The sequence below is a fragment of the Hyalella azteca genome, unplaced genomic scaffold (assembly GCF_000764305.2).
Source record: "Hyalella azteca isolate HAZT.00-mixed unplaced genomic scaffold, Hazt_2.0.2 contig12222, whole genome shotgun sequence".
NCBI lineage: Eukaryota > Metazoa > Arthropoda > Malacostraca > Amphipoda > Hyalellidae > Hyalella > Hyalella azteca.
Genome location: NW_025942185.1, coordinates 183,727 through 208,703, shown reverse-complemented (window position 1 = coordinate 208,703; position 24,977 = coordinate 183,727). Strand labels below are relative to the sequence as shown.

General features: G+C 38.7%; 2 protein-coding genes across 2 annotated transcripts; one reads left to right on the top strand and one right to left on the bottom strand.

Annotated features, from left to right (window-relative positions):
- The first annotated feature begins 553 nt into the window (after positions 1-553).
- Positions 554-14,404, top strand: LOC108679170 (scaffold attachment factor B2). Its single transcript, XM_018167766.2, has 18 exons — positions 554-600; positions 3,404-3,467; positions 3,704-3,790; positions 4,549-5,360; positions 5,631-5,658; positions 6,840-7,080; positions 7,740-7,783; positions 8,032-8,126; positions 8,448-8,597; positions 8,760-8,917; positions 10,105-10,303; positions 10,613-10,752; positions 11,039-11,203; positions 11,340-11,510; positions 11,764-12,072; positions 12,565-12,717; positions 13,152-13,352; positions 13,651-14,404. The coding sequence occupies exons 2-18, from the start codon at positions 3,449-3,451 to the stop codon at positions 13,850-13,852; spliced, it is 3,174 nt and encodes a 1,057-aa protein (XP_018023255.2). The 5' UTR covers positions 554-600; positions 3,404-3,448; the 3' UTR covers positions 13,853-14,404.
- A 257-nt stretch (positions 14,405-14,661) lies between these two features.
- Positions 14,662-24,485, bottom strand: LOC108679172 (motile sperm domain-containing protein 2). Its single transcript, XM_018167767.2, has 10 exons — positions 23,851-24,485; positions 23,376-23,532; positions 21,129-21,306; positions 20,564-20,727; positions 20,212-20,420; positions 19,964-20,087; positions 19,585-19,697; positions 19,071-19,277; positions 16,895-17,011; positions 14,662-16,499 (listed from the first exon to the last, which is right to left on the bottom strand). Exons 1-10 carry the CDS (start codon positions 23,926-23,928, stop codon positions 16,308-16,310), a joined length of 1,539 nt encoding a protein of 512 aa, XP_018023256.1. The 5' UTR covers positions 23,929-24,485; the 3' UTR covers positions 14,662-16,307.
- Positions 24,486-24,977: the final 492 nt, after the last annotated feature.

Sequence of the window (24,977 nt, the reverse complement as noted above, 5' to 3'; positions counted from 1 at the left end):
ACTTTCATAACTATGCAATGGTGATATTAAGCTTGTGGAATTTTTTTTTTAATTTTGCCTTTGTTGCAAGTTTTCTTCTATTTTTCCCTAGTTTGTAATTTAAACAGCAATGCTTGCTTAAATTTGCAGTGAACAAAAAATTTATTCGAAAATACTGAACAGACGTTACCAAAACTTTATATATGAAAGCAGACACAAAACAATCTGAAGATGCCCTCAAGCAGCAGGACTGTATTGATAATAAATAGCTTTGTTGTTATTTAGGTTTAAATCAGTTTTAGAAAAATATGATGGGCAAAACGTTTTACAAATGTTATGACAACATTAGTTGTAAATTTGTAACATAAATATTCATTGTATTGATGCGGTAACTTAAAATTTATATACACATGATTTTCAGTTACTATAACTTCCATGATATAACAATAATATATTGTCAGCCCCATTAAGACCCAACCTAACAGCCTAGATATTTACACTACCTACCGCAGCTGCGCCTTGTGGATGTCATTTGTTATGTCACCTGTGACGTCACCTCTAATGTAAACAAACATCAATGCTAGCATTCTGATCTTTCTGTGCAATCACATCATTTCACATGTGAGTATTTTATTTGAACTGTGTGTGCTTTGCTAATTTTTCAATTTAGATCTTGAACCTTGCCTTAAAGTGAAGTGTGAAGCAATGGCCTAATTTTGGCATTCAAATCCTGAAGTGAAGCAAGTGAGTGTTTTCTTGGTTATTCAAGTCAATGAGACTGGTAGGTAAAGATGGCGATCCTGTCTTCATTTCTGGTCAATAATGGCTGTAGCGCAACTTGAAAGTAATGTATTTGTTGTTAAAATGAATTTTTCTCTCATTTTTCTACATGGAACAGTCTATATTTTGACTTTATGGTATAAATGTGTCATTTACATGCTCAATTTGTTGTTAAACACTGGTATAATGACAGATTTTGTTGGAAATTGGCCAGGCACAAGTTGTCTGATGATGGGCAGTCCACCACCTACCAAACATGCATACAGTTGACATTGCTCAAACAAAGTACATTTTGATCAAAGTGGGACATTTTAATTTGTTCAGTAATTAATGTGGTTACATGCTGTAAAGGGATTGGTGTGGTATGATATTTAGTGTGATATTCAAAACTTGGCTGATATTGCTAAAACAGCGAGATATTTGTGCTATAGATGACATTTATAGTGCATTTTCTCATTTATGGAAAAAAGGCGCTATTGTGCTGGTCATGTCCTTCTGTGCATGACTTCATTTCACAGATGGACAAGAAAATGCGCTCTCTGTCACTCAGTGCAGCGAGTACTGATCTCATTTTTTTATTTCATGGAGATGTTGCTTTGTTTTCAAGAATTCTATTTCCTGGATTGGGTGATGGGAGTTCATTTATGTTTAAAATGATATTTTAGACCTTATGCATAATTAGCGGCAATTATTTTTACTTAAAATGCATGTGATGGAATTTGAATAGGCATATTTATATGTATAATATCCTGTTTTTCCAGTTCGGCCTGCAAGCGGGATTATATTCATTTCATTCAGTGGTGGCTTCTGTGGTTTGCCTGAATTCCCTGAAACCTGAATGGCTTGCTAATGAGGTCACAGAAGGTGTGGAATATCCAAGCCATGACCAGTGCTTTAGCTTTCCTGCAATTTTTTGGAGCTGCAAGATTCCTACTACCAGGATTGGAGTTCTCATTTTTTAATGAAATCTTGCAGCTCCAATGTGACAAATTTGCAATACATTTGTAATACTGCTGCCTGATTGTTCACATTTGTTAAGAATTATACAGGAGGGAATTCATCTAGCAGGAATCTTGTGGCTCTAAAAATGGTGAGAAAGCTCTGGTCCCTGCTTGAAAAGTAGATTTATTTATTATTTTGGAGGCTGCCTGCTACCATCTCTGCCACAGAACTTTTGTCACTGGTCTCAAAAGAATGAAGCTATTTTGTTAACAAAACTGAGGTACAACTTTCTACCACAACCAAAAAATATTTTTAGTTGAGTGGCAATTGAACTCTACAAATCATAATTCTGTAATTATACAGTTTTTATTGACAAGTGGGGAGTTAGGTGCTGTAAAGTGCAATTTATTTGTCATTGTTGGTAGATGAATTATACCTATATCTTGATTGTCATCAAAGGTACAATATCAAGCCACAACATTTGAAATTTGTGGTTAATATGTCACTTTTGATCCCAATATTTCAGTAAGCAAAGTGGAAAAATGGACCAAAGCCACCAGTGAATGATACAACTCACCTGTACTCATGGTGTACTTCAACTGTTCCTATGACTCTTGACTTTTTTTAAATAGAATTCAAGAAAAAACAGCTCTGTTTTGTCTGTGACTTTCAGAAATCACACATGAAATGATTTTTCACCCACAATTTATGGGAAATTCTGTCTGATATTCCAGATAGGCTTAGTAATAAGTAAGTAGGAATTGTTTATTTTATAAGCCATGGAAGATAATTTTCCAATAGTGGTGGGTTTTCCATTGAATTTTTGCCTTCATTTCATTTTTAGTAATTTTGTATACATGTTATAGTGATTCATTTCTGTCACAGATCCAAGTTTGTTTCATTGTTGTTATTATTAGACTGCAAACTGTTGTTAGTAACAGTGTTGGTCACTACCTATCTGACATACCGTAAAATGGGGTAACTTAGACCACTTTATTTATTATAAATGATGCCATTTTTTTACTAGCTAAATTAAACTTGAATTGAAACATGCAAAATACAGGTCTATACTCTAGCTTCACTCACCATAAATTGCTGGCTCCTGCCTCTCATAGTCTTTATTCAGTATTAGGCCTTTAATGCCCATTGACAAAATTTTTCTATGTCAAATAGTTTTTGAGTTGTGGGGGTTTTTGTTAAAAAAACGAAAAGTGGTCTAAGTTACCCCGCCGGTCTAAGTTACCCCATTTTACGGTAACTGCTTAAAAAAAGTATGAAAACATTATGGGCATGGAAGTTTTGGGCAGTTTCATGGCACCGAACTGCCAAATTTCAAATTTTATTAGAACAATGTTTTTGAAAGCCATGAAGCCATACAAAATTTTACCTAGCCAAAATACATTAATTTGGAGCCATTAGATTTTCAATTTGCTGAAATTATGGGATTTTGAAGCTATAGTATTAAAGTAAAAATTAGGAGATTTCGCAATCTTTATAATGGGTCTGATTCTGATCTTGACAATGAAGTTGAGGCTCTTGCAGTTCATATTGAAAGCAAGAACTATTTATTAATATATCTAAAAAATCTGCACTATAATGTCCAACAGGGAAATTTTTAGAAGTGCTCAATTTAATTATAAAATTTTAGCCTATAAAATTGTTTTCATGATTCATTCTAAAATGATCATATTTACATTTTCAGGCTCTTGAAGGCACCTTAGAAGAAGAAGATTGTCAAAAAGCACAGATGGAGACCAATTATGGAGGTAAGTTTCATATTAGAGCTAAAATACTATTTGATAAAATTAATTCTTTATTTCTGCACAAATTTTTATTCTCATTTGGCTGTTCTTTTCTTGCTGAAGGAAATTACTTCACAAATTATCTGCCTTCTCAAGAATGTGGGTATCAACAAAAAAGTATCCAAATTAATGTTTATTTTACTTATCCATTATTTTTTACTGCTTGCATTTCTAATTTTCTTTTAATCTGTGATATGTAGATGATGCAAGTCTTGCATCAAATGAAGAGACAGACCCAATGGACCACAATGGTTGTCATCAGCAGAATGAAGAACATAATGATACTGGTGAGATTCAGGCTCCTTTCATTTGTAATAAAAATGTATGAATTCTGAAGGGGTGTGACTTGTGCACAAGTTCCTCCTGGCCAATGTAAGAGTTAGTGCTGTAGAAAATTATGTGCCAAGTAAGAAATTTGTTTTAAATTACTTGTAAATTTTGTCCAGCTTTCATACAGTACATGACAGTACATGGAAGAAGATTGGTCTTTGGGGTGCAAATTTTGTGTATTGTAACAGGATTTCTGTAAAAAAAGCCCCCTTAACATCCACGAAGTTTTGTGCTACGCAATGAACCAATGTCTTCATAAATTACCAATTAGCTGTTGATTGTATCATACTAAACATCAGTCCCACCATGCTTGTGAATTCATGTAAGAGTATCTGATATGATTGTGGTCTTAGCAAGTATCATACATGGTGATATTATTTGCCTTTCTTGAAAAATGCCAGCTCAGGTTAAGCAATATTCATAATTTAATACCTATATGTAAATTTAATGTCGATATTTGTATCAATAATATATTAAAATTTAATGTATGGATAATTTCAGAATTGGACATACTTTCTACTACCAGTGCTAAGAATTTGAATTTCTTTGGACTTTTATCCAAATATGTCTGCGTGTGTTAAAATTGTTGCACCTTGTCAATACTTCAGTACATTCACTATTGTTGCTTGTGCGGGTATATATATTGAGCTTGAAGCAAATTTGTGTTTATATGGCAGCCTCAAAGACTTGCTTCAATCTATTCCCTGATTTGCAGATGAAGAGGAAGGAAATTCATTAATGGAGTCTGCCGGTGACATGCAAGTTATGGATCAAGTTGACGAGGAAGATTCATTTGATGGAGAGCACAGAAAATTGTCTGTTGATGGTAAAAATCCTGCCTCTGAGGAGACGGACGGGCTAGAGGCAGGAATAAATGCTCGGCATAATCAACGTGAAAACTGTCACTCAGATGCTGATGATCATCATTATGATGATGTTCATAAGTATGATGATGAAGACACTAGACACGATGATGACAGTAGACATGATGAAGACACTAGACATGATGAAGACTCCAGATATGATGGGGACAATAGCATTCATCCCTTTGATGATGAGGTGGACTATGATGATAGCCACCACAAAGAAACTTCAGAAAGCCCCATGAAAAGCCGAGATGATTTCTCACGTGAATTTGTAGATGAGCTTCCACCAACTGAAAAAAAGGAGAGCCCATTAGATAAGGAAGATGATTGCCTACTAGGAGATGAAGACAAGAGCAACTTAGAGGATGCAAATAAGAATAAACCAGAAGAGAATGAAGTTGAAAATAAGCAAATAATGGACAGTGATGAGCCACAGCTTGATGGCCACACCGACCATGCTGCTGACGGGAGTACTGAAGGTGGTGTTGCAGCAAACTCTGGTGATGACCTAGAGTTGCTGGGCAAGAGGAATGAAGACCTTCTGGCTCCTACTTCCTCAAGCAACTTTGAAGATGAAATCAACTTCATGGTGGATGATGATGACAATATGCTGGATGAAGAGATGATCTATGAAGATGGCACCACGATTCGTCATGGACAAGTAAGTTATTTGAATATATTTCTTGTTCCTTGTGATATCAAAGTGTGAAAGAGATTGTTTTGAACTATCCATCACTATTCAATTTCTATTAAACTTAGTAAAATAAAGAGCTCATGCATGATTTCCTTAGCAATGAACAATTCTGAAGCATTACTCTGTTCATCAACGAATGCATTCTGCATTGATTATTACATAAAGAAAAGTGATAGTTATGATTTCAGGAGGTATAAAGTAAATAACAAATTTCTGAAACTTGTTTTTTTTTTTCAGGATGATGGGGTCACTGGTGATCTTAAAGGTGGGCATTTGAATAAGTCATCTGTATTTCCTCTTCATTGGAGGGCTTTTGAACTGATGATGTGATTAAAGCTTGTATGCCTGAGATATACACTTGTGTTCTACCATTCATGCAATTAGGGTTGCATGAACAGTCTGTCCTTTAAAGTTATACACAGACTGTCATTATATATTGTATGGCATCATCTTCCTTGTGGATCAAAGGATTAGTCTGGAGCAGACTAATTATTGGAGCAGCTGGCCAGCACTACTTTAGTCCCAAGATTCATGTCATCGTATTGGTGTCCTGCTGTCATGGCCTCCAAACGCCGTCTTGCAGCTCTCACACTCAGCCACCTGCCTCCCATCATTCTGCGTCGCTGCTACATGCAAATTGTTCTTAGCTTATGCCTGCATCGCATTTTATATCTGAATCAATATAATGGACTAGAGACTTTTCCTGCGTCATGGTATAAAATCGAAGGAATATTTGCTGCTCATATTTCAAAAAATGATCTTACTATCTAGCACACGCGGCACGCGACTGATGTTCTGTGCAATTTAACCATCAGGTTTCAAAGAGATCAGGAGAGATTTACATTCAATTATTCATTCAGATTCATTGAATGCTCTAATCTTCTGTGGCTTAATGTCTTGAACTTTTCTAAAGAAAAATACTCGTCCGCTCATATTACTAGCAATGCATTCATTTTATATCTCAAAAATGCTATTTTGGTTTGTGCCTTTTGTTAGGCATAGTTATAATTTGCTATGCATTTTTGCATCATGAAAATAATCTTTGAGGTGAGTTACATGTTTTATCATCATGGATGGAAGTTTGCACCTGAGCAATGAGTGAGAAAGGAGAGATGGGCTAGAAGGAGACCTCGAAGCTGCAACCTCTTCCCTCGCTGCTGCTGTTTGCCATCATCTTTACCGAAGGGTCTCTTGATACTGCACTCCACTGGATACTTGATATGTCTGCTTGTTTATAAACTGAGTCATTCTTTCCTTTAGTAGGTACTATTGAAGTCCACCCTTAAGGATGACCTGGTTAATATCAACTAAACCTCTACTGTGGCACATATCGCTCACACATCTGATGGCCACGCCGCTGGCTGGTTGCTGACCATGCTGCTGGGTGGTAGAGTGTGTGGCCCCGGGAAGCGCGTAATTCACATCTCGGTGTACCACATTCAGCAGACTCCTCATCAAGTGGCCAACTCAGCAGTAAGAAGACAAGAAGCAGCAGCGACAACAACAAAGGCAACAGTTGCAGTGGAGGAGCAGGAGGAGATGCAGCTGAGAGCAATGCAGAAGGCAGAGAAGGAGGTGGCGGCACAAGTTCTCATGCTCAATCATCAGCAGCAGGAGGAGGCAGCACAGAAGACCCTTCATCCAACAAAGATACTAGCGCAAATATGGAAAGTTCAGAGAAGAAGAGGTTGGTTATTTGCTCGTGTTGGTGAGTGAGGGAGCCGTTTGTTTACTTCAGCTCAGGTGTCGTAAGGCTGGTGTAATATCACTGTTAGTTAGCAGCACTCACATACATACACACTCAGCAAAGGGCATTGGTACCAGGCTCATGTCTGCCTACTACTTCCTTCACACCCAAGTCTTGAAGAGAAAAATATCTCGTCGTGGATAGAACTCAGCCAGCCTAGCACGTTGCAGACACATTGAGAGAAGATCTTAGCTCATCTGCTCTAGCGTTGCTGCCATTGTGATACTTGATCTCCTGAACGTCTCTGTCCTACACCGAAGCACTGCTTCTCAGTCAAGCCTTTGGTCCTAACATATGTCCTCATGACATGTTTATTCCATGCTCTGTACTGCCAACCCTAATCAAAATTCCATTCATGTCCCGAGTAATTAAATTGTCAGATGTACTCCCATGACTTTTTTGATGTTTGTTAGAGTTTTGAAGACATTAGCTTCAAAATGTTTGTCTTTATAATTAATACTTACGTTGTCATTACAAAAAATGAATTGTAACTGAACCGAGTTCTGCTCTTGCTTAAAGTTTGCTTTGTCCAGCAACATACTAAGCCAAGTGTAAAATCTTATTAGCTCGTGCTTACTATCTCCTGTATTATCCCACAGCACTTCTGAATCCGGTAATGCAGACCACTCGAAAGACTCTAAAGGTGGGTTCTCTGATTTGGTGAGCATGGATTTAAGCTGGACGTTTTTATCAAGATATTGGATTGTCTGTGCATTTTGAACCTAACTTAAAATTTTTCAATGTTCTTCATGAATGAAAATTACAAGTATTTGTAAGTGTTGCTTATTTTTGAACTCACTATATTTGTTAAAAGTTTCTGCTAAAGCAGTGAACTGTGGAACGAGTTTCAAATTCATAGCTATGTTAAGAATATTTGTGTTGTTCCCATAGGGGGTCAGAAGAGCGGATGTAACCTGTGGGTGAGCGGACTGGCGTCAAGCACACGAGCCCAGGAAGTGAAATCTCACTTCAGCAAGCATGGCAAGGTCAGTAAAATATTGTATTTCTGCCTAACGGGGATGACGCGATAGCGTCATTAGATAGATATTTGAGCGAAACAAATCTATTCGCGATCGAAGGAAAATTTAACATTGTTATAATGTGATTATTTCTTTTTCATGTTGAAAAGCTCATAATTTACGTGTTTATGAGTTTATGAGAAACAGAATGATATTATGGTCATGACACAATAATGGATCATTTCTTTGCATCTAGGTCGTTATTTCGGCTGTAAATATCTTTGTATGAAGCATCATTTGCATATGTCAAGGCAATTATCTTGCTTATCTTTTTTTTACCGCATCCAGGTCATATCGGCAAAGATCGTTATGTCAGCCAAGAGTCCTGGCTCAAAATGCTACGGTTTCGTCACTATGAACAGTCCAGAAGAGGCCTCCGCCTGCATTAAGAATCTCAACAAGACGGAGCTGCGCGGTCGTATCATACAAGTCGAGCGCGTGAGTATTGTAGTCTCTGAAGATTCTTGTCATTGGTATGACGAGTGCAATGATCAGTAATGTATCTAGAACGTCCATATTGACCAGGATTTTTTGCGATGAATATTAGTGCTCTGCTTTAATGAGGAAGCCATTGGTTTTGACAAGTCTAGGTTTGTGCAGGCCAAGGGAGAGCCCAGTGAGAGGAACACTTCTATGGACCGACATCGGAGCAATGAACCTCGCGACCGACAACGCAGCACCAGCAGCAGCCATGATCCTCACAAGCGCAGAACCTCCCTCGACCGAAGCAGGGAGCATTCCCGCAGCCGTCCTGGCAGGTGACAGCTCAAATGTACAATTTTTTATTTAAATCATGGCCATAAATCAACAAGGTGCCTTAAGTAAACGGCTGCAGTTGTAAGGAAATAATAAGAAGATAGCCGCCAATAAATTTATTAGAAGTTCTTTCAAGACCACCTGGTAATAGCCGATCAGGAACATGCCAAAGATGATTCTCTCGACGCTAGCTGGTAAGAAACAAAATCCTGACATCAAAATTATTTCTATGAACCCTTATTATAGTATCAATGTGGCAAATGTTCCTCACTTTAATTAGAGAAGCCCATGATCTGAAATCAGTCGCTTTCTTCCAGCCTAAACTTAGAAACCTGATCAATGCTCTCGGTAAGAAATTGAGAATGTGCGCTGTCGCCCAACAACGTGTGTAGTAGCTGCTACAAAAAATGAATTAGTAATGTTTGCTCCACGATATTCAGAGATAATGACTATAGTTGTACATCCATGAAAATGTTTTTAATATCACCAACCTTTTGAAATATAGGTTACACAAATGAAGGAAACTCTTTTTTCGTGGTCTGAGGTTAAATTAATGGAAGGTCGGCCCAACCGAGGCGAGGTGTTGGAGTAGAGTTCTGCTGAATACCCTTTGACAATGTACAGTTCTTGTGGAAGCTACAGTGGCTAAATGGTAATTCACGAGGCAGCTTGAGACATCGAACTTGGTGGATTACAGCATATAAACAAGTTGAATTCTTGCAGACGCGGGCATAAACGCTGGTAAAACTGCTCAGGTTTTTAGATTGTGAGGTTCAATGGGGCAGGAGAAGTTAAATCGAACAATGGAGGCAACAAAGCCTACTTTGAAAAAGTCTATCCGCTCGTATTCTTTTTATAGAAATTCAATGAGTTGGATGTTAGATATTCAACCACCATTCAAGACTATCTTAAATCATTATATAGCAACAGGTGAATCATTAAGAAGCATCTATTAAATGATTCGCTGTTCTTCCCAGCACACCCATATTCTTTTCACTGTTTCCTTGAAAGCCGTATGAAAATAATTTTGGATGTATGCAGCAAGGAACATGAATTTAAGTTGGTATTTGAATAGTATGAAATGCAAATCATTGCTTGATATGGGCAACGGTAGTTAAAGTTTCGATGTATTTCCGACTTCTTCATAAACATTTTTAATTATCATATCTCGGTATGATTTCATTTCCAGACCGCGAGTCGTGGACCATCGCTATGGGCCTCCTCGTCCCATCCGCGCACTGGGCCCGCGCTTTGGCAACGAGGGCGGCTTCCGCGAGGCAGGACCGAGGGCAAACCTGTCACGCCGCTTGTCATCTCGCTTGTCACCGTCAGCTCTTGACAAACTTTCGCCGCGACACATGGAGAAGCAGCAGCTTGGCATCTCACAGGTATGCTTCGTTCAAATAGCCATGAGAAACCAAATCGCAAATGAAGCCTGTAGAAGAATTTAGTTCTAGTTAATTATTTGATCTGTATAATTTTAAGTACTGTGGCTCAAAACGTTTTATTTGTTCTTCTTCATAATCACGTACTTTAGACCTAACTCAAGGCATCCTGCAGTGTATGCAACCAGCCTCGTCACTTAGCTGTATTGTAACCAATAATTGCAGTCAGAAATAACTCTTCCACAGGCCTAAGATACCGCCATTTCATATTCATGTTGCGTAATTAACTTTATTTTCCCGTGCGTGTCGCAGATCGTGGAGGAGTGCGAGCGGCAGCGGTCTCGAGTGCGGGAGCGCCTCATACGCGAGGACGAGCGGCGTGCGCGAGAGGACGAGACGCGGCAGCGACTCATCGAGCGACGGCAGCGCGCTGAAGCTGAGCGCCTCGCGAGGTATCAGCAACACAATAAATCTTCTGAGTGTAACAAAATGGTTTTTGAAAATTAGGTCAGGAGCATGTGTTAATTGAACTGAAAATAGATCTTTCAAAAAGCCTCGGGAAGGCATACATTTTTGAGTCAATCTCCCATTTCATCTTTATGATATCATAAAAAATTTCTTTCCTCAAAATAAAACAATTGTTCGAGTATCATTAACAGTGCCTTTGTTATGGAGTCTTTTTTTTTAACGTAAAATTTAAACTTTGGATTCTCGTGCTCATGATGACTACGTAAACAGAGAGCGAGAGCAGCTGAGAGCGGAGCGTGAGCGCATTGAGCGCCAGAAGCAGGAGCTGCTGAGGCTCGAGCGTGAGCAACAGCGTCTGGAGCGCGAGAAGCTCGAGAGAGAGCGCGAGGAACTACGACGGCAACAGCTGAAGCTGGTGCACGGTGCAAGCAGCAGGTGCGTTGTACGGTGCTTTTTTCCTGTTACAGCTGCAATGTGATTGCATGTTCTCATAATCTAATTTGTAGCTCGTTGCCATGCTGCTGCCATTGTCTGAGCCCACGAGCCGCCTTCATTTCCCAATTCATGCCAGGATGGAGACGAAGCCGATGCTTGGACGTTTCGATGATCGTCGAGCGCTCAAGCGTCCTGCTGAGGACCGCCGCGATCACTATGAAGACCGCAAGCGTCCCGCCCCCAACAGGATAGGAGACTCGAGGCCCCGGTATGCTGGTCCCCCTCAACAGCCACTCACCTCCAGAAGGTTGGTCTAACAGGTGTTACCAGATGGAGAGGATATTTTTTTTAATTTTGGCTGGCGTTTGCAAGCAGATTTTAACTCATTGGTGAATAACTGATATAAGTTTAATGAACGCAGGTATTATATTACATAATATACCGTATAAACTATATATATATACGTATAAAGTACGTAAACGTATATACAATATATATATATATACGTATAAAGTATTACATAAAAAAATAAAAGTAAGAGATCGACTGTATAATTGCAGATACGACGCTGGCCATCGATCAGAGGGCCACCGCTACGAAGCCAACAACAACTACGGTGGCCGAGGTGAAGGCGCTGTCGGCGGAGGACGTTTTGAGCGTCACCCATCATCTGGTGGCGGGGCCGCAGCTGGGGGACGCTTTGAACGACATCCTCCTTCTGGAGCCCCTGGGGCTGCTACAGAGGGGCGCTTTGAACGGCATCCTAATGGTGGAAGTGCTGCTGGAGGGGCCGTGACTAAGACCTCAAGTGAACACTTGAGGTGGATGCCCTCTGGAGGTGCTGCGTCCGCACCTGCTCCCGCCAGGAGGTTCGTAAATTGTAGCTATCAATAAAATACTTCCTGATATTTTTTGAACAAATCGAATAAAACTGTTGTTTATTCTAATTGTGATTGGCTATTTTGAGCCAAGTGTTCATAGCCGCGAATCTAGTTGGTGCCCACATTTTTGGTCCACCCTCAACCTCTCAAATTTTGATTATGTATCCTATTAGAAAACTCGAGGAGCAATGCTTTGTCCCGTTCTTCCTCTTCTTTCACGTGTGAACTTGAATGTGTGTAGGTCGTCATGTGCGACTTTCACTTTTTTTGTTTTGTTTTCACACGTTCTTTGTTTCTCTCCAGAATTCATGCGCATTAATTTAGTTAAAGTAGTGGCAAGAAATCAGCTACCAGTTGTTAATTTAGTTCTTCGAGATCAATTTCAGAGGACCAAGCATCAGTCTTTTACTGTGTGGAGAGGCAGATGAAAAATGAACTTTATTCCTACTTCTTCTCTTAAATTCGAGCTTGATTTTGCAGATCTGACGCTTACTTCGAGGAGCGGCGAGGTTCGAACGCGGCCGAGAGTCGCAGCTCTCGCAGCAACTACAACGTCTCTTACATCGCACCACCGCTGCCCCCGCCTGCGCCTACCTTGTCTAGGGCTGGGGATAACAGAATCCCTAGGGACGGGTGAGTCAGTGGCTTACAGGCACCTCACAATTGAAGACAAAATATTGTTTATCTCAAGCCTGTTATAAAAATCAGTTAAGCAGTAAGTTAATCAAGAGATCATCGGTGAGAATCTTGAACTTTTTATAGTTTGACGTATTTCACCAAATCAAAGTGACGGAGGTCAACAATCCTTGACATTTCTTGACTTAACTATTTTATAACTGCAATGAAGCGTGTACAGGTCTCTTCGTTTGTGACGCCGTGTGTGTGTTTTAGATGCTTTTTCTTAGATTGTTGCTTTTGTTAACAGCTGCTTGTGGAGGCATGGCTTGCCATGTCTACTTCACTGATGTTCTCCGTTTACATTATTTCTGCATGTTACCATGCTTATGAAAAAATCAACTGATTTGATACTTACGTTTTTGTTAACATACGTGAATGTGGCTGAACAGTGGCAAAGGCAGCTACGGCGGCAGCAGTAACAGCAGCGGCGGCACGGACGTGTGGCGGACTGGTAGCAGCAAGAGCAGTTACTCCGGCAGCAGTAAGGCCTACCCGCCTCCCAACGGCAGCAGTTCTGGTGGTGCACTTCTTTCGGCACCTCATGACGGTAGCACCTGGCGAGGCTCCGTGTCATCGTCATCGTCGTCCAGGTTAGCCTCATTCATTTAAACATGAAATACTTATAATCCGTTTCATCAATATTTGATTTGATGGAATACGGAGCGAAAATGATGTTGGAAAGGGCCTGCATTTACTTGGATCCTGTTATTTTATTGTATTTGTTATGAATTTGGAGCAAATAATCTTTTGAAACTTCGGAGTTCTTGGAATTAATCAAATATGTTATATATTTTACAAATATTGCCAGATTTCGTGTGGGAGACTTGTGTAACTTTTAGGCACACCAGTTTATTTACAATACTGATATGATGTTTGTTGTCGCATTAGATGGCCTAGTGACGGCCGAGGCAGCAGCAGCAGCGGAGGAAACACTTCAGTGGGTGGAGCCACTGCCTACTCAGGAGGGTTGCCATCTTCTGTGCCCTCGCATCACTCCTCTGGCCAGTCTATCTCTGCTCAGGAGGGTCGAGGGAGCTACGGCGTGCCTGCCGCTTCCTTCAACCGCAAATTTCTGAAGCCTCAACTGTAGAGACAACTGTGTACTGTTTAATGTTATTACCGCCGCGCGTCTAATGATGATGCCGATGTATTAACGGCTTTTTCCGACAGTTTAGCCGGAGGTTTTTGGAAATGTTGCTGTATTTTAATGTAAATAGTCTTTGAATTGTGCTGAGTTCATTCACTGTATAAATATATATGACCCTAAATTGATGTTAAAACGTATTTTATATTGTATTTACCCATACTAAATACGCCACAATGTAATTCGATGGAAACTGTTGCATCTTCTGGCATTAAGAGCTTTGAGTTGATGTAGCCAAGTTCAGGTTATGACGTAACGTTTCATTATGTACAAACCTAATCTTAGGATAGTTCTAAAGTTTTCTAAAATAGTGAATGTGGAAGGAGATCCATTGGTTCTTTATTTGACGTATCACATTCCTGGTGGTAATCTTATTATCTTCCTGTACAGCGACTTCCTAAATTTGCATGTAAGATTTTTAGTTACCAAGTGTTGGGCCGCTATTGCGACGGTGGAATTTGTCTGAAGAGTTACAAGTAAAGAATACTTCTCTCTGATCATGGCTGCTGCTTCTTCGTGTCTGCAACGTAGTCGTCACACTTGCACAGTTCAATTGGATGTCTCGTCTCGTGCATCATTGCGGTGGCATTGCAAACAAAGCTAAATATATAATAAGGCGTTCATGAAGTTTAGAAATCTTTTCGATAGAAAGTTAGTTTGTCAAAAAGCTAGAATTGATACGGCATCTATAATTCATTGTTAATTATTACCTTCTATTCGTCGGTACGTTGAATAAATTGTAATAAAAAAAGTGATCAACATAAAGTTTATTAATCCCACAGCAGTTTTTACATTGAAGATAATATTACCGCGATGAAAAACTTGGCAGTTTTTAATACATCACGTTGATTGCACCGGAAAGTTCAGCAAATAACACTGAACGGCGAATTATGATTCATCTCAAAGTGGCAACGGACTGTCTTGTGTATTAACAGAGGTTGTAAAAGCGAAAATGTTGATGAAGACGGCCTTGAATACCATTTTAATTTACTAACGCCGCCCGTCTGCCAGTGGTATGTAATATATTTCCTTGACAGACTAAAAACTTACATCTTAAATGCTAGGATCATTAAAAAAAATGTCTTATAGTATTCATGCAGGAATATTGCAACGCTTGTAAGCCAGTTTGTATTGAAGCAGGAATATTGCAACGCTTGTAAGCCAGTTTGTATTGAAGCAGGAATATTGCAACGCTTGTAAGCCAGTTTGTATTGAAGCAGGAATATTGCTACACTCGTAAGCCAGTTTATATTGAAGCAGGAATATTGCAACACTCTTATACCAGCTGTATTTATAAGGACTAGAGCTTCTTGACTATACGCGAAAGATATGCCTTCATTCACTTAATTAAATTTAACTACTGGGCTCAGTTGAGATTATCTTGGATTTATTGTAAAGTATGAAAGTAAAAAAAATATATTCTCTAAATCATGAACTCTATGTTCTACTTAGCTATGCTCATAGGAATAATACTAACTAAACCTTTAGCCACATCTCTAAAATGAACTTAAAAATAAGTCAGTCAAAGAAATTACAAGTACATGAAATGCACATTTGTCATGGAGTGTAATAGAATAGTTTCAAGTAATGGTGTACTGTACTGGCCATCATTGCTTCAGTTAACTCAATTTAAACAAGTTCTAAACACGCTTTCACCTTACGAAAGTAAACATTTGGCAAGTCGGAAGCTATTGAGTGCAGTTGAAAGTGTTTCCTAAACTGCATTTTAATTTCAATGCAAGGAAAAAGCGACGATGTTTCGCAACGCGCATTACGGTGTATCAATTGAACCCGGAAGCTTGGATACCAACAGGAACTTCTTTCGCTATTATAGTGATATTGCACGAACATTTCATCATTGATTTTATGAATCAAAAGCAAGAACGAAGATGATCGCTAAACGAAAAGAGACTACACACATAGTACGTGATGTCTGAAAATGACCTGCATTCCCAACTAAACTGTTATAAATAAGGAAATTCGGTACAATGATACTGTACATTTAATATAATAGTCTATTATGTCATTAGCTAACGCATACTCTACCCGATGTAGCCATTTATTTGCCGCTTTAGGATTAAACGTGAAAGACAATGTCACATTGATTAGCCGCGAGGTATCAAAACACTGGCATCATTTGAAAGCATCATTTGCAAAAATATATATATATCACTTTTATTATTCGTTTAAAATAAGGAGTTCTTAAAAATAGTCATTCAGAGTTCACATACGAACGTTTAACGCTTCTCAGTATTGAAGGCAGTGGAAGGGTCGGAAACCAACGTCTAATAAGAAGGAAGTTAGAGCTTAATTCCAGAAAAGCACACCCTATACTATATCATAGAACTTCTGATCTTAAAATATAAAGGCTTTGAACTCAGAACAAACATAACATGTCGATCTACAGCTCCTGACGATCGTCGACAGGAAATTGTGAGCAAGTGAGACGCTGCGCGTAGCGGTCCAGAGCACCGCCGTGTGTGTAGGCGAAGTAGAGCATCAGCAGCGACAGCACCAGCAGGAGCAGCAGCAGGCGCTGCATCATGACCACGCTTTTGCGCAGATCTTGCTGACCGCGCAGCACTTCGTCCAACTGAAACCGTTGCTTTCATTAGCTTTGGGGATAAATAACAAGGAGGATAAATAACATAACAAGAAGCTGAGCCAGGGTAAGCCCATCAACTTCTGAAATAAGTTCTTCGAGTGTAAGCATCTTTTCGCAATTGGTTTCTTACTGTTGATGGAAGAATATCAATTTACTACTAATGCTATCTGTCAACTCAACCCCGAAACCTTCAATTGATTTAGAAGAACAAACACGTAGCTTGAGGGCAACTTGATTAAAACGAGGATTTTCTAAAACAACCTCCTTTGAGGAGCCACAGAGTCAAACTGCACTATCTATTAAGCCAAAGAGGCCCTGCCCATGTATTTTTTTCTATTTGGAAGGTAAATAAGGAAGTGCAATAGAGCTCAATAACTCAGCACCTTCTTGATGAGCTGAGCCTCGGTCTGGGCGACCGGAGTTGCCGTGCCGTTCTGTGAGTCGGTGGACGAGGAGACGCCCACGCGCAGACGCACTTCAGTCATACCGCCGGTACCCGCCTGCAGGTATTGGTTAGTGACGCACGGCAGACCAGGGCATGGTAGTGACGCACGTCAGACCAGGGCATGGTAGTGACGCACGTCAGACCAGGGCATGGTAGTGACGCACGTCAGACCAGGGCACGGTAGTGACGCACGTCAGACCACGGCACGACAGACGTAACATATGAAATTGCCTCGCTCAAAGATATGAAAACTCGGCAAAATAATATTTTGAGATTGGCAAACCTAATATGATGAAATCGGTACTCCAAATATGGTGAAATTGGCGACCAATGTGAACAGCGCAAACTGACATGGTGTGAACACTGCAAACTGACATGGTGAACAGTGCAAACTGACATGGTGAACCAGGTAGTTTGTTAAGTATTTAACTAAAATTATCTCAATGCAAGTATCCAGGACACATAATTAAGCCAGCAACTACTAAATATGCTATCAAGATTGCTAAGAAATATATTAAACCCTCTATTGAAAACATGATAAACTCTGCGTATAGCATAAGTAAATACTTCGTGTAAACAAAATAAACCCTGCGTGTAAACATGATAAATCCTGCAAATGAACAAGATAAATCCAGCACATAAACAAGATAAATCCTGCAAATGAAAAAAATAAATCCAGCATTTAAACGAAATAAATTCCACATAGAAACATGATAAATCCTAAATATAAACAAGATTAATCGTGCATACAAACAGGATAAATCCTGCATATAAACAAAATAAATCCTTATATTCACCTTGAAGACTAAAATTCACATTGAAGATAAAAACCTAAACTGATAAAAGAAAAAACAAATACCTACACATGAGGCGACAGGCTTATCTATTTACAATTTCAAAGGGATAGTAGCTGAAGGCTGTATTTAACACGTTGACTACGTATTGGTACATATGCATACCACGAAATGTATTTCTCCAGGACGTAGTGGTACATAATTCAGGTTGCCTAAAATCGGCCAAATCCGAGAACAAAAAAGGCCAAAAAAGGCCGATAATTCAATGTATACTAGTTTATTTGTAAGTTCCGCTATAAAAATTCCATTTATTTTCTTTTTGCACTATTTAAAATTTAATTAGGAAGTACCCTTATCATAAATTTTAGCCGGCCAACGCAATTGAGAAAAACTAAATCACGGAATTTGTCCGGAAAAAATGACCGTCTGGCAACCCTGCTTAAAAAAAGTACAAAAAATGAAATAATTGTACAAGATGAAGCAATCGTAGTCAACGTGTTAAACTAGGTGTCTGTTTAGAAATAAACTGGGATTCTAAAATTCGTAGGTCAGCAACACCAGTCGTGAAAGCTAGAATTCTAAAATCACTATCGGACACCAGAGCAGTGCACTGCTCGGCATGGACGCGCACAGCTGAATGAGGAGGATGCACAAGTAATGTTCCCGTTCGAAAACTTCAGCCCTTATGCTCCGCCAGCCTAGTGTAAAATTTGTGAGAAGTCATCCCAACGACGTACGCTGATGCGCACAACTGTATATAAAAAATAGGAAATAACTCATAAAAACGGGAGATTATCTTTTAGCCATTAGTTTTTGTAACATTGTAATTGACAATAAATAAACTAATGTTGGTTTTAAGCTCCATGGTGAATTTAATAGACTGATGTTGGAGATTAAAATAATCAAAGAAAAGGCCCTCATGAGAGGGATACTTGAACAGTAAAAAAGTATCATCGACATATCGGTTAAAGAAAACAGGCAAAAAATCCAGAGGAAAATTGGCCAGCCATTTAGCCTCGTGAAAACACATGAAAATATTTGCGAAAATGGGACCGAGTGCGAGACCCATGCCCAAGCCGTTAATTCGTCTATAAAACTAGATAGTAAATACAAAAAAAAATAAAAACCAAGAATTAAAGAAGAGATTTTAAAATTTTACGGTTCAAACCCATGACAAGGTCATTAACCGATTTGAACAATGAGTTGAGGCAAATATCGATAGTTTCAGAAATATGGATATTTTTGTAACTGTTTTTTCTTTAGTCAATTTAGTTTTTTATCTTCAATGTGAATTTTAGTCTTGCAATTGATTCTGTTGACCTTGAAAGCGTCGGAGACCTCCTGCTGCGAGGCCTGGTGCGTGGAGCTGTCCTTCGCCAGTACTAGGAACTTCTCACGGACCAGCTGCGCGGGCGGCAGGGTCGTCGGGTCGCTGGCATTTACTGTCACTGTCACGCTGCCACCGCCTGCTGCTAGCGCCCCCACAGACGGCCGAACACGGAACTTCTCAGGAGACGTTGTCTTCACCTGTCACGAGATAACATTGTTGTCATATGAGCGGTGCATAACAGCAAGAAAATACCAGAGTGTAAGAAGAGTAACTTACTTTAAAGAAGACCAGGAAGTTGTTGTGGTTGGTCACCTGTCACGAGATAACATTATTGTCATACGAGCGGTGCATAACAGCAAGAAAATACCAGAGTAAGAGGAGTAACTTACTTTAAAGAAGACTGGGAAGTTGTTGTGATTTATCACCTGTCACGAGATAACATTGTTGTCATACGAGCGGTGCATAACAGCAAGAAAATACGAGAGTGTAAGAAGAGTAACTTACTTTAAAGAAGACTGGGAAGTTGTTGTGGTTGGAAATAGAGAGGCTGGCTGAGCAGCTATAACGGGTGCAATTGAAGACAAGCTCTTCAGCAGGGGATACAGTAACCAGCGACCCTGCAATAAAATAATATGTTATTAGAAACAAATAGAAACTAATAGCATTCGACATAACCACAAGGCATCAATATAGGTTACAGTCCATTCAAAGGCATAGGTTTGAGCTAACATACTATAGTTATTAGAAGCAAAAATATTTCAGTAACTAGCTAAACTAAATTTAACAAGTAAATTTAGTTACTACTAACTTGGTAAGTGAATGAATAAACATGCACTTTAGAAAAGAAAATATCTTGCTATAACATAGCCGGCAGAGAACTCACTGGCAGTAATGGGGTGAGCGCCGCCAACGACTGCATTGTAGCTCGTAGCGGTGACAGCAGCGCCTGCAGCGGCAACAGCAGCGCCTGCAGCAGCGCCGTCCATGACGCTGTCGGAGAACGTGACCTGAAACACCGAAGTTCGTGTTACCATCTTGAAATTACATCATTGTTGAACACTCGTGTCAACACATTATCAGCATTCTCAGAAAGATGGTGCTTGAAAACAATGATAAAAAGAAGATACCAACTTTTTTAGCTTCTTGGTCGCCAGCAGGAGCTGCCCAGGGCAGGGGTCGGGGGAGCTCTGGCTCAAAACAGAACTGGAAGTCGTCCGTTCCTCCCCAGCCCACAAGGCACTGCTCCTTGCTCACGTACTCTAGTATGGTGTTTTTCTTCACAAACTTGATCTTTGCAATTGACTTTGGAGGGAGCCAGCCTTTGATGATTGTCCACATGGCTGTGCAGAGCATGGCCATTATTATAAGCACAAAAAAAAATAGTAAAATAAACCTTGAATCTCTTCACAAAAATTCTTCAGATATTTTTATTGGATAAAAAAACAGTTTACAGTACATATCAAAGAGAAACATATGAACCCACCATTCAAAAGCCAAGGCATTTCAAGAACAATGATATTATTGAGGATCCATGGATAGTAACATTTGAATAAATGGATCATGTACTGAATGAATTCCATATCCATGTTTTTCATGCCCGTGTCTCTCATGTCAAAGACAACAGAAATCCACTTGCCATACTCCTCTCTGCACATCAAAAACAAACAAGAAATGACTTTTGAGCATAAGCAACTCCTGATAAGCCAATAGGCATAGCAGTGCAGCGCAGCAACGTGTTGCTCTACTGAAGAGAAAAATTTTTCCTTCAAGAATTGGCATAAAACACATATAAGGCTTTTTAAAAACTGATCTTTTTTCAAATTAAAGATAATAATTTTCCTGAATAATACTATCATACTACATCAATACGATAAATATCTATATTTTATTTTAAATTACCTTCTGTGAGCAAGAAAGAGAAGCTGACTGAGACAAAATATGATGAAAAAATATAACAAGGTAATGAGGTTAATCACACCACTCAGGGAATTCAAAATAAATATATCATAACAGCACAAGTCAAGGTTAAACAGATGAACAATTCCTACCTTTCCAATCTTTCAAGCCAATAGATGAGGAGCTTCTTCATGTCATCCATATCATGGACGCCCTTGGTGTGCTTTGAAACAGAAAATATGAGCATCCTGAAGCCATCTGTGTCTCGATTATGTGGAAACAAATTGCCGATGTCAATTAGTTTCTTGTTCAGCTGGTCGTGAGTGAGATCTGATAAAAAGGCAGCACATTTATTCAAAGCTCATGAAGAATAATAAATAAAGCTGCTACAGCAACAAAAAAATTAGCTGACACACGATACAAATTAACTGAATAAAAAAAAAACAATTAACAAATATTGAATCCAAAGAACTTATATATATACCTTCCTCAGATGTTGACTGCAATCTGTTCTGGAAGTTTGGATAAGCAGCACATGAACATTCACACATTCATTTACCTAATTAAGCTGTAAGTAGAATCCACCTAGCATATAAGTAGCATGCTATAAATCAGTGGTTCCCAAACTTTCTTAGGCTGGCACCCCCTTTGGCTCCCTAGTGAATTTTTAGCGCCCCCCACAGACATATATATATACATACGCCTCTTTCTTGAAATTTAGTACACCGCAATTTTAAAAGATAAAGGTTAAACACAACTGTGTATTTCTCAAATAGAACCCCATTTAGTGAACCAATATGTTTTTAAGCTGTTTTAACTGTTTCAGCACTAGAAACCTAGGATGTCTCAGGCAAACTTATGGCCGGACTCGTGGCCGGTCTCACGACCAATCTCCAAATTCAATTATCTAGTAATATCTCCCAAACTAATGAACGCAGCTCAATGAAACTTGGAACACATATTCATCAGAATCTAACAGTGATGTTTAGCTTGTATTTTTTTTTAATTTCACCTTCATTCATGAGTTACGTATATATTACCAAACAGGCCGAAATTTGCAGTGATCAAAGAATTTCTTCCAAACTATTGAATAGATTTGAACGAAATTTTGAATTTCCTAACTACCTATGGGTGATTTTTTAGCTTATGATTTTTTTTTACCTTCGTTTGCGATTTTTTTCATTTCACCGTCGTTCTAGATTTCACACTTCCTTATATTCAGACCATATTGCCGGGTAATTTGTCACTTAAATTCACGGCAATTAAGAAATTTATTCTTAACTACAGAACAGATTTCAAAGAAACTTTGTATATAATTACCTAACCTCTCAACGGTGATGTTTTGCTCGTGATAATTTTTCTATTTTGCTTTCGTTTGCGAGTTATACAGATATAGGAGGAACGACCGGCTTTTCTACCGGCCGGATTAACCAAGAGCGTTATACGTATAGCCGTATAACTCGCAAACAAAAGCAAAATGAAAAAATTGTGAACATCACCGTTGCTGAGGTTAGGCATTAAAATGCTAAGTTTCGTTCAAATCTGTTGAATACCTTAGGTAGGTAGTTTGGAAACAATTTTTTTATTGATGCGAATTTAAGCATGTATTGCTCAGTACTCAGTACAGTGAGTGACAGAGAGCGCATTTTCTTGTCGACAAAAACTTGAGGTCATGGCCGACAGACAGACAGACAGACGGACATGGCGAGCACAATAGTGAATTTTTTCCATAAATGAGAAAATGCACTAAAAAAAACTCGCGAGTGAAGGCACAATCAAAAAATTGTTCACTGGCTAAACATCATACCGTTCGGTAGTTAGGACCGCAAATTCAAAATTTTGTTCAAATCTGTTCAGTAGTTTGAAAGAAATCACTGTGAATTTCGGCCCGTATTGCCATATGATATAACTATGGCAAAAACAAACGATGGCAAAATTCAAACAATTTTCACAAGCAAAACATTATCGTTAGGTCCTAATGAATACAAGTACGTACCAAGTTTCATCGAGTTAAGTTAATTATTTTGAGAGATATTCCTTGATCAATGAATGGCCGTGAATCATTGAAATTGGCCATGAGACCGGCCACGAGTCCGGCCATTAATTTGTCCAAGACGTAAAAACAGGTTTAAGAACAGATCTGGGTGAAAAAACCATCGCTGGGAGTCATGTGCTGCACATGTTGTGTACAAATCGTCAAACAAACGTTCGCACTTCTGACATCAACTTCGGACTGCCACACCCCTATCACCCCCTTCTTCCTTACCGCCCACCAAAATCTTTCCAGCGCCCCTAGGGGGGCGATATCACCCACTTTGGGAACCACTGCTATAAATCAACAGCATCAGACATCAACTAATGTAAGCTGTAAATTAAAACTGCCAGACAATTTTTCTCACCATTGACACTTAGTTCTTTCCTCCATTTGAAGGTGTCAATAACCATTTCTAGAGCCAAAGCCTGATCATTGTCATGGTGCATCAAGAAGCGTCGCACATAGTCATCATCTTCACTGAGACGTTTGATATCTCGAGCATCAATCTCACCATTTCCTAGCTAGGAATAAGATAAACTTGAATGAGAAACAACATACAGGCTAACAATTATTATTACAACCTACCAGATGCATAAATGTTGCAATTATTCATATGATATCCTTGTCTTTGCTACATGGGCAAAATTATGAAAAATATTTGCTCAATTATATGATTAATTTCCAACAGAAATAATGAAATGATGGCCAATGCTTCTATATAAATTAGAAATAATAACTGTGTCAAAAATGTTACAATTTTTAAGTATCAAATTATTTGGCAATGATCAAAACAGACACTTGTAAATCATCCAGCTTCCAGTAACCTCCTGGATACATACCTCACCAAGCTTCTTAAGGGCAGCCTTCCGTAAAGTTGAAATTTCATTTTTTGTTGGTTCAGGAGGTATGTCACTCATATTTTCAAATGTTAATTACAGATATGCTATTTTATTACAAAACTAAGCATAAAAAGCACAGGCAGTTAATTTAGCATTTGAATTGAAAGTTAAGAATGCTGTCTACCTAGACTGAATACAGCAGAGTGAGCAGACTGATATTTTTTCCCAAATTTAAGCACTTCTATATTAAGAAATATATTTCTTGTATTAATCATATATTTATTTACAAATGAAAAAGTGGGAAAGACAGTTGGCTAATTGCAGAACAATTTAGTTTAGAATGAGGTTGGGAAATGTTAACTTGCCAGCCTTCAAGAGAAATGATCAATTTAATAAACAAATCTCAAAAACTTTTTGGTGCAATTGAATCCAAGTCACAATATTTATACATGTCTGTGGTAGCCAAAACCAACCAATTATAGTTCTGACAAGTGACAAGTATTAAATGCTGTCTAGTGACAAGTGTCAAGTTAAGTGCATTAGTGCAGTATCATCAGCTGATGGGTGACTCCATCATTGACCATAGACAATAGACCTAACCTAAAGTGGGAAATTGGGCAGAAGCCACCCAGGAATCAGACCAAAATGCCTGTGAATCTGGCCAATTTTGCCCATTCCTACAGGCTTACAGCCTTATTAGGCTTATTCTAATCTCATTAGTGAACAATAAGAAAAAGGGACACTTTATATCAGCAATATTGGAAAATCATCTGTGAAATGATTGTTTTTGCATGCAATTTTAGGAGACTTCTGCATAATATTCCAAATTGAGGCCTAAGAATGTAGAAGATTATCACGGCTTTATTGCTAAAAGCATATTCTCTCATAAGAATTTGTAAGAAAATTAAACAAAATTATTTGTTACTCAGTAATTAGAATGATGAAATACTGATTTATGGTTTAATAATCAAGAGATTATAATCCAGATAATTGATTATTATCTCAATTCTGAGTTTTGAATAATAACAGTAGTTGGTAAATATTTTTGTTGAAGATGTATAACATTAAGAAGTTTCAGAGTTCTTTGATTGTCTAGGATGTATTTAGAAAATAAATTAAAATATATA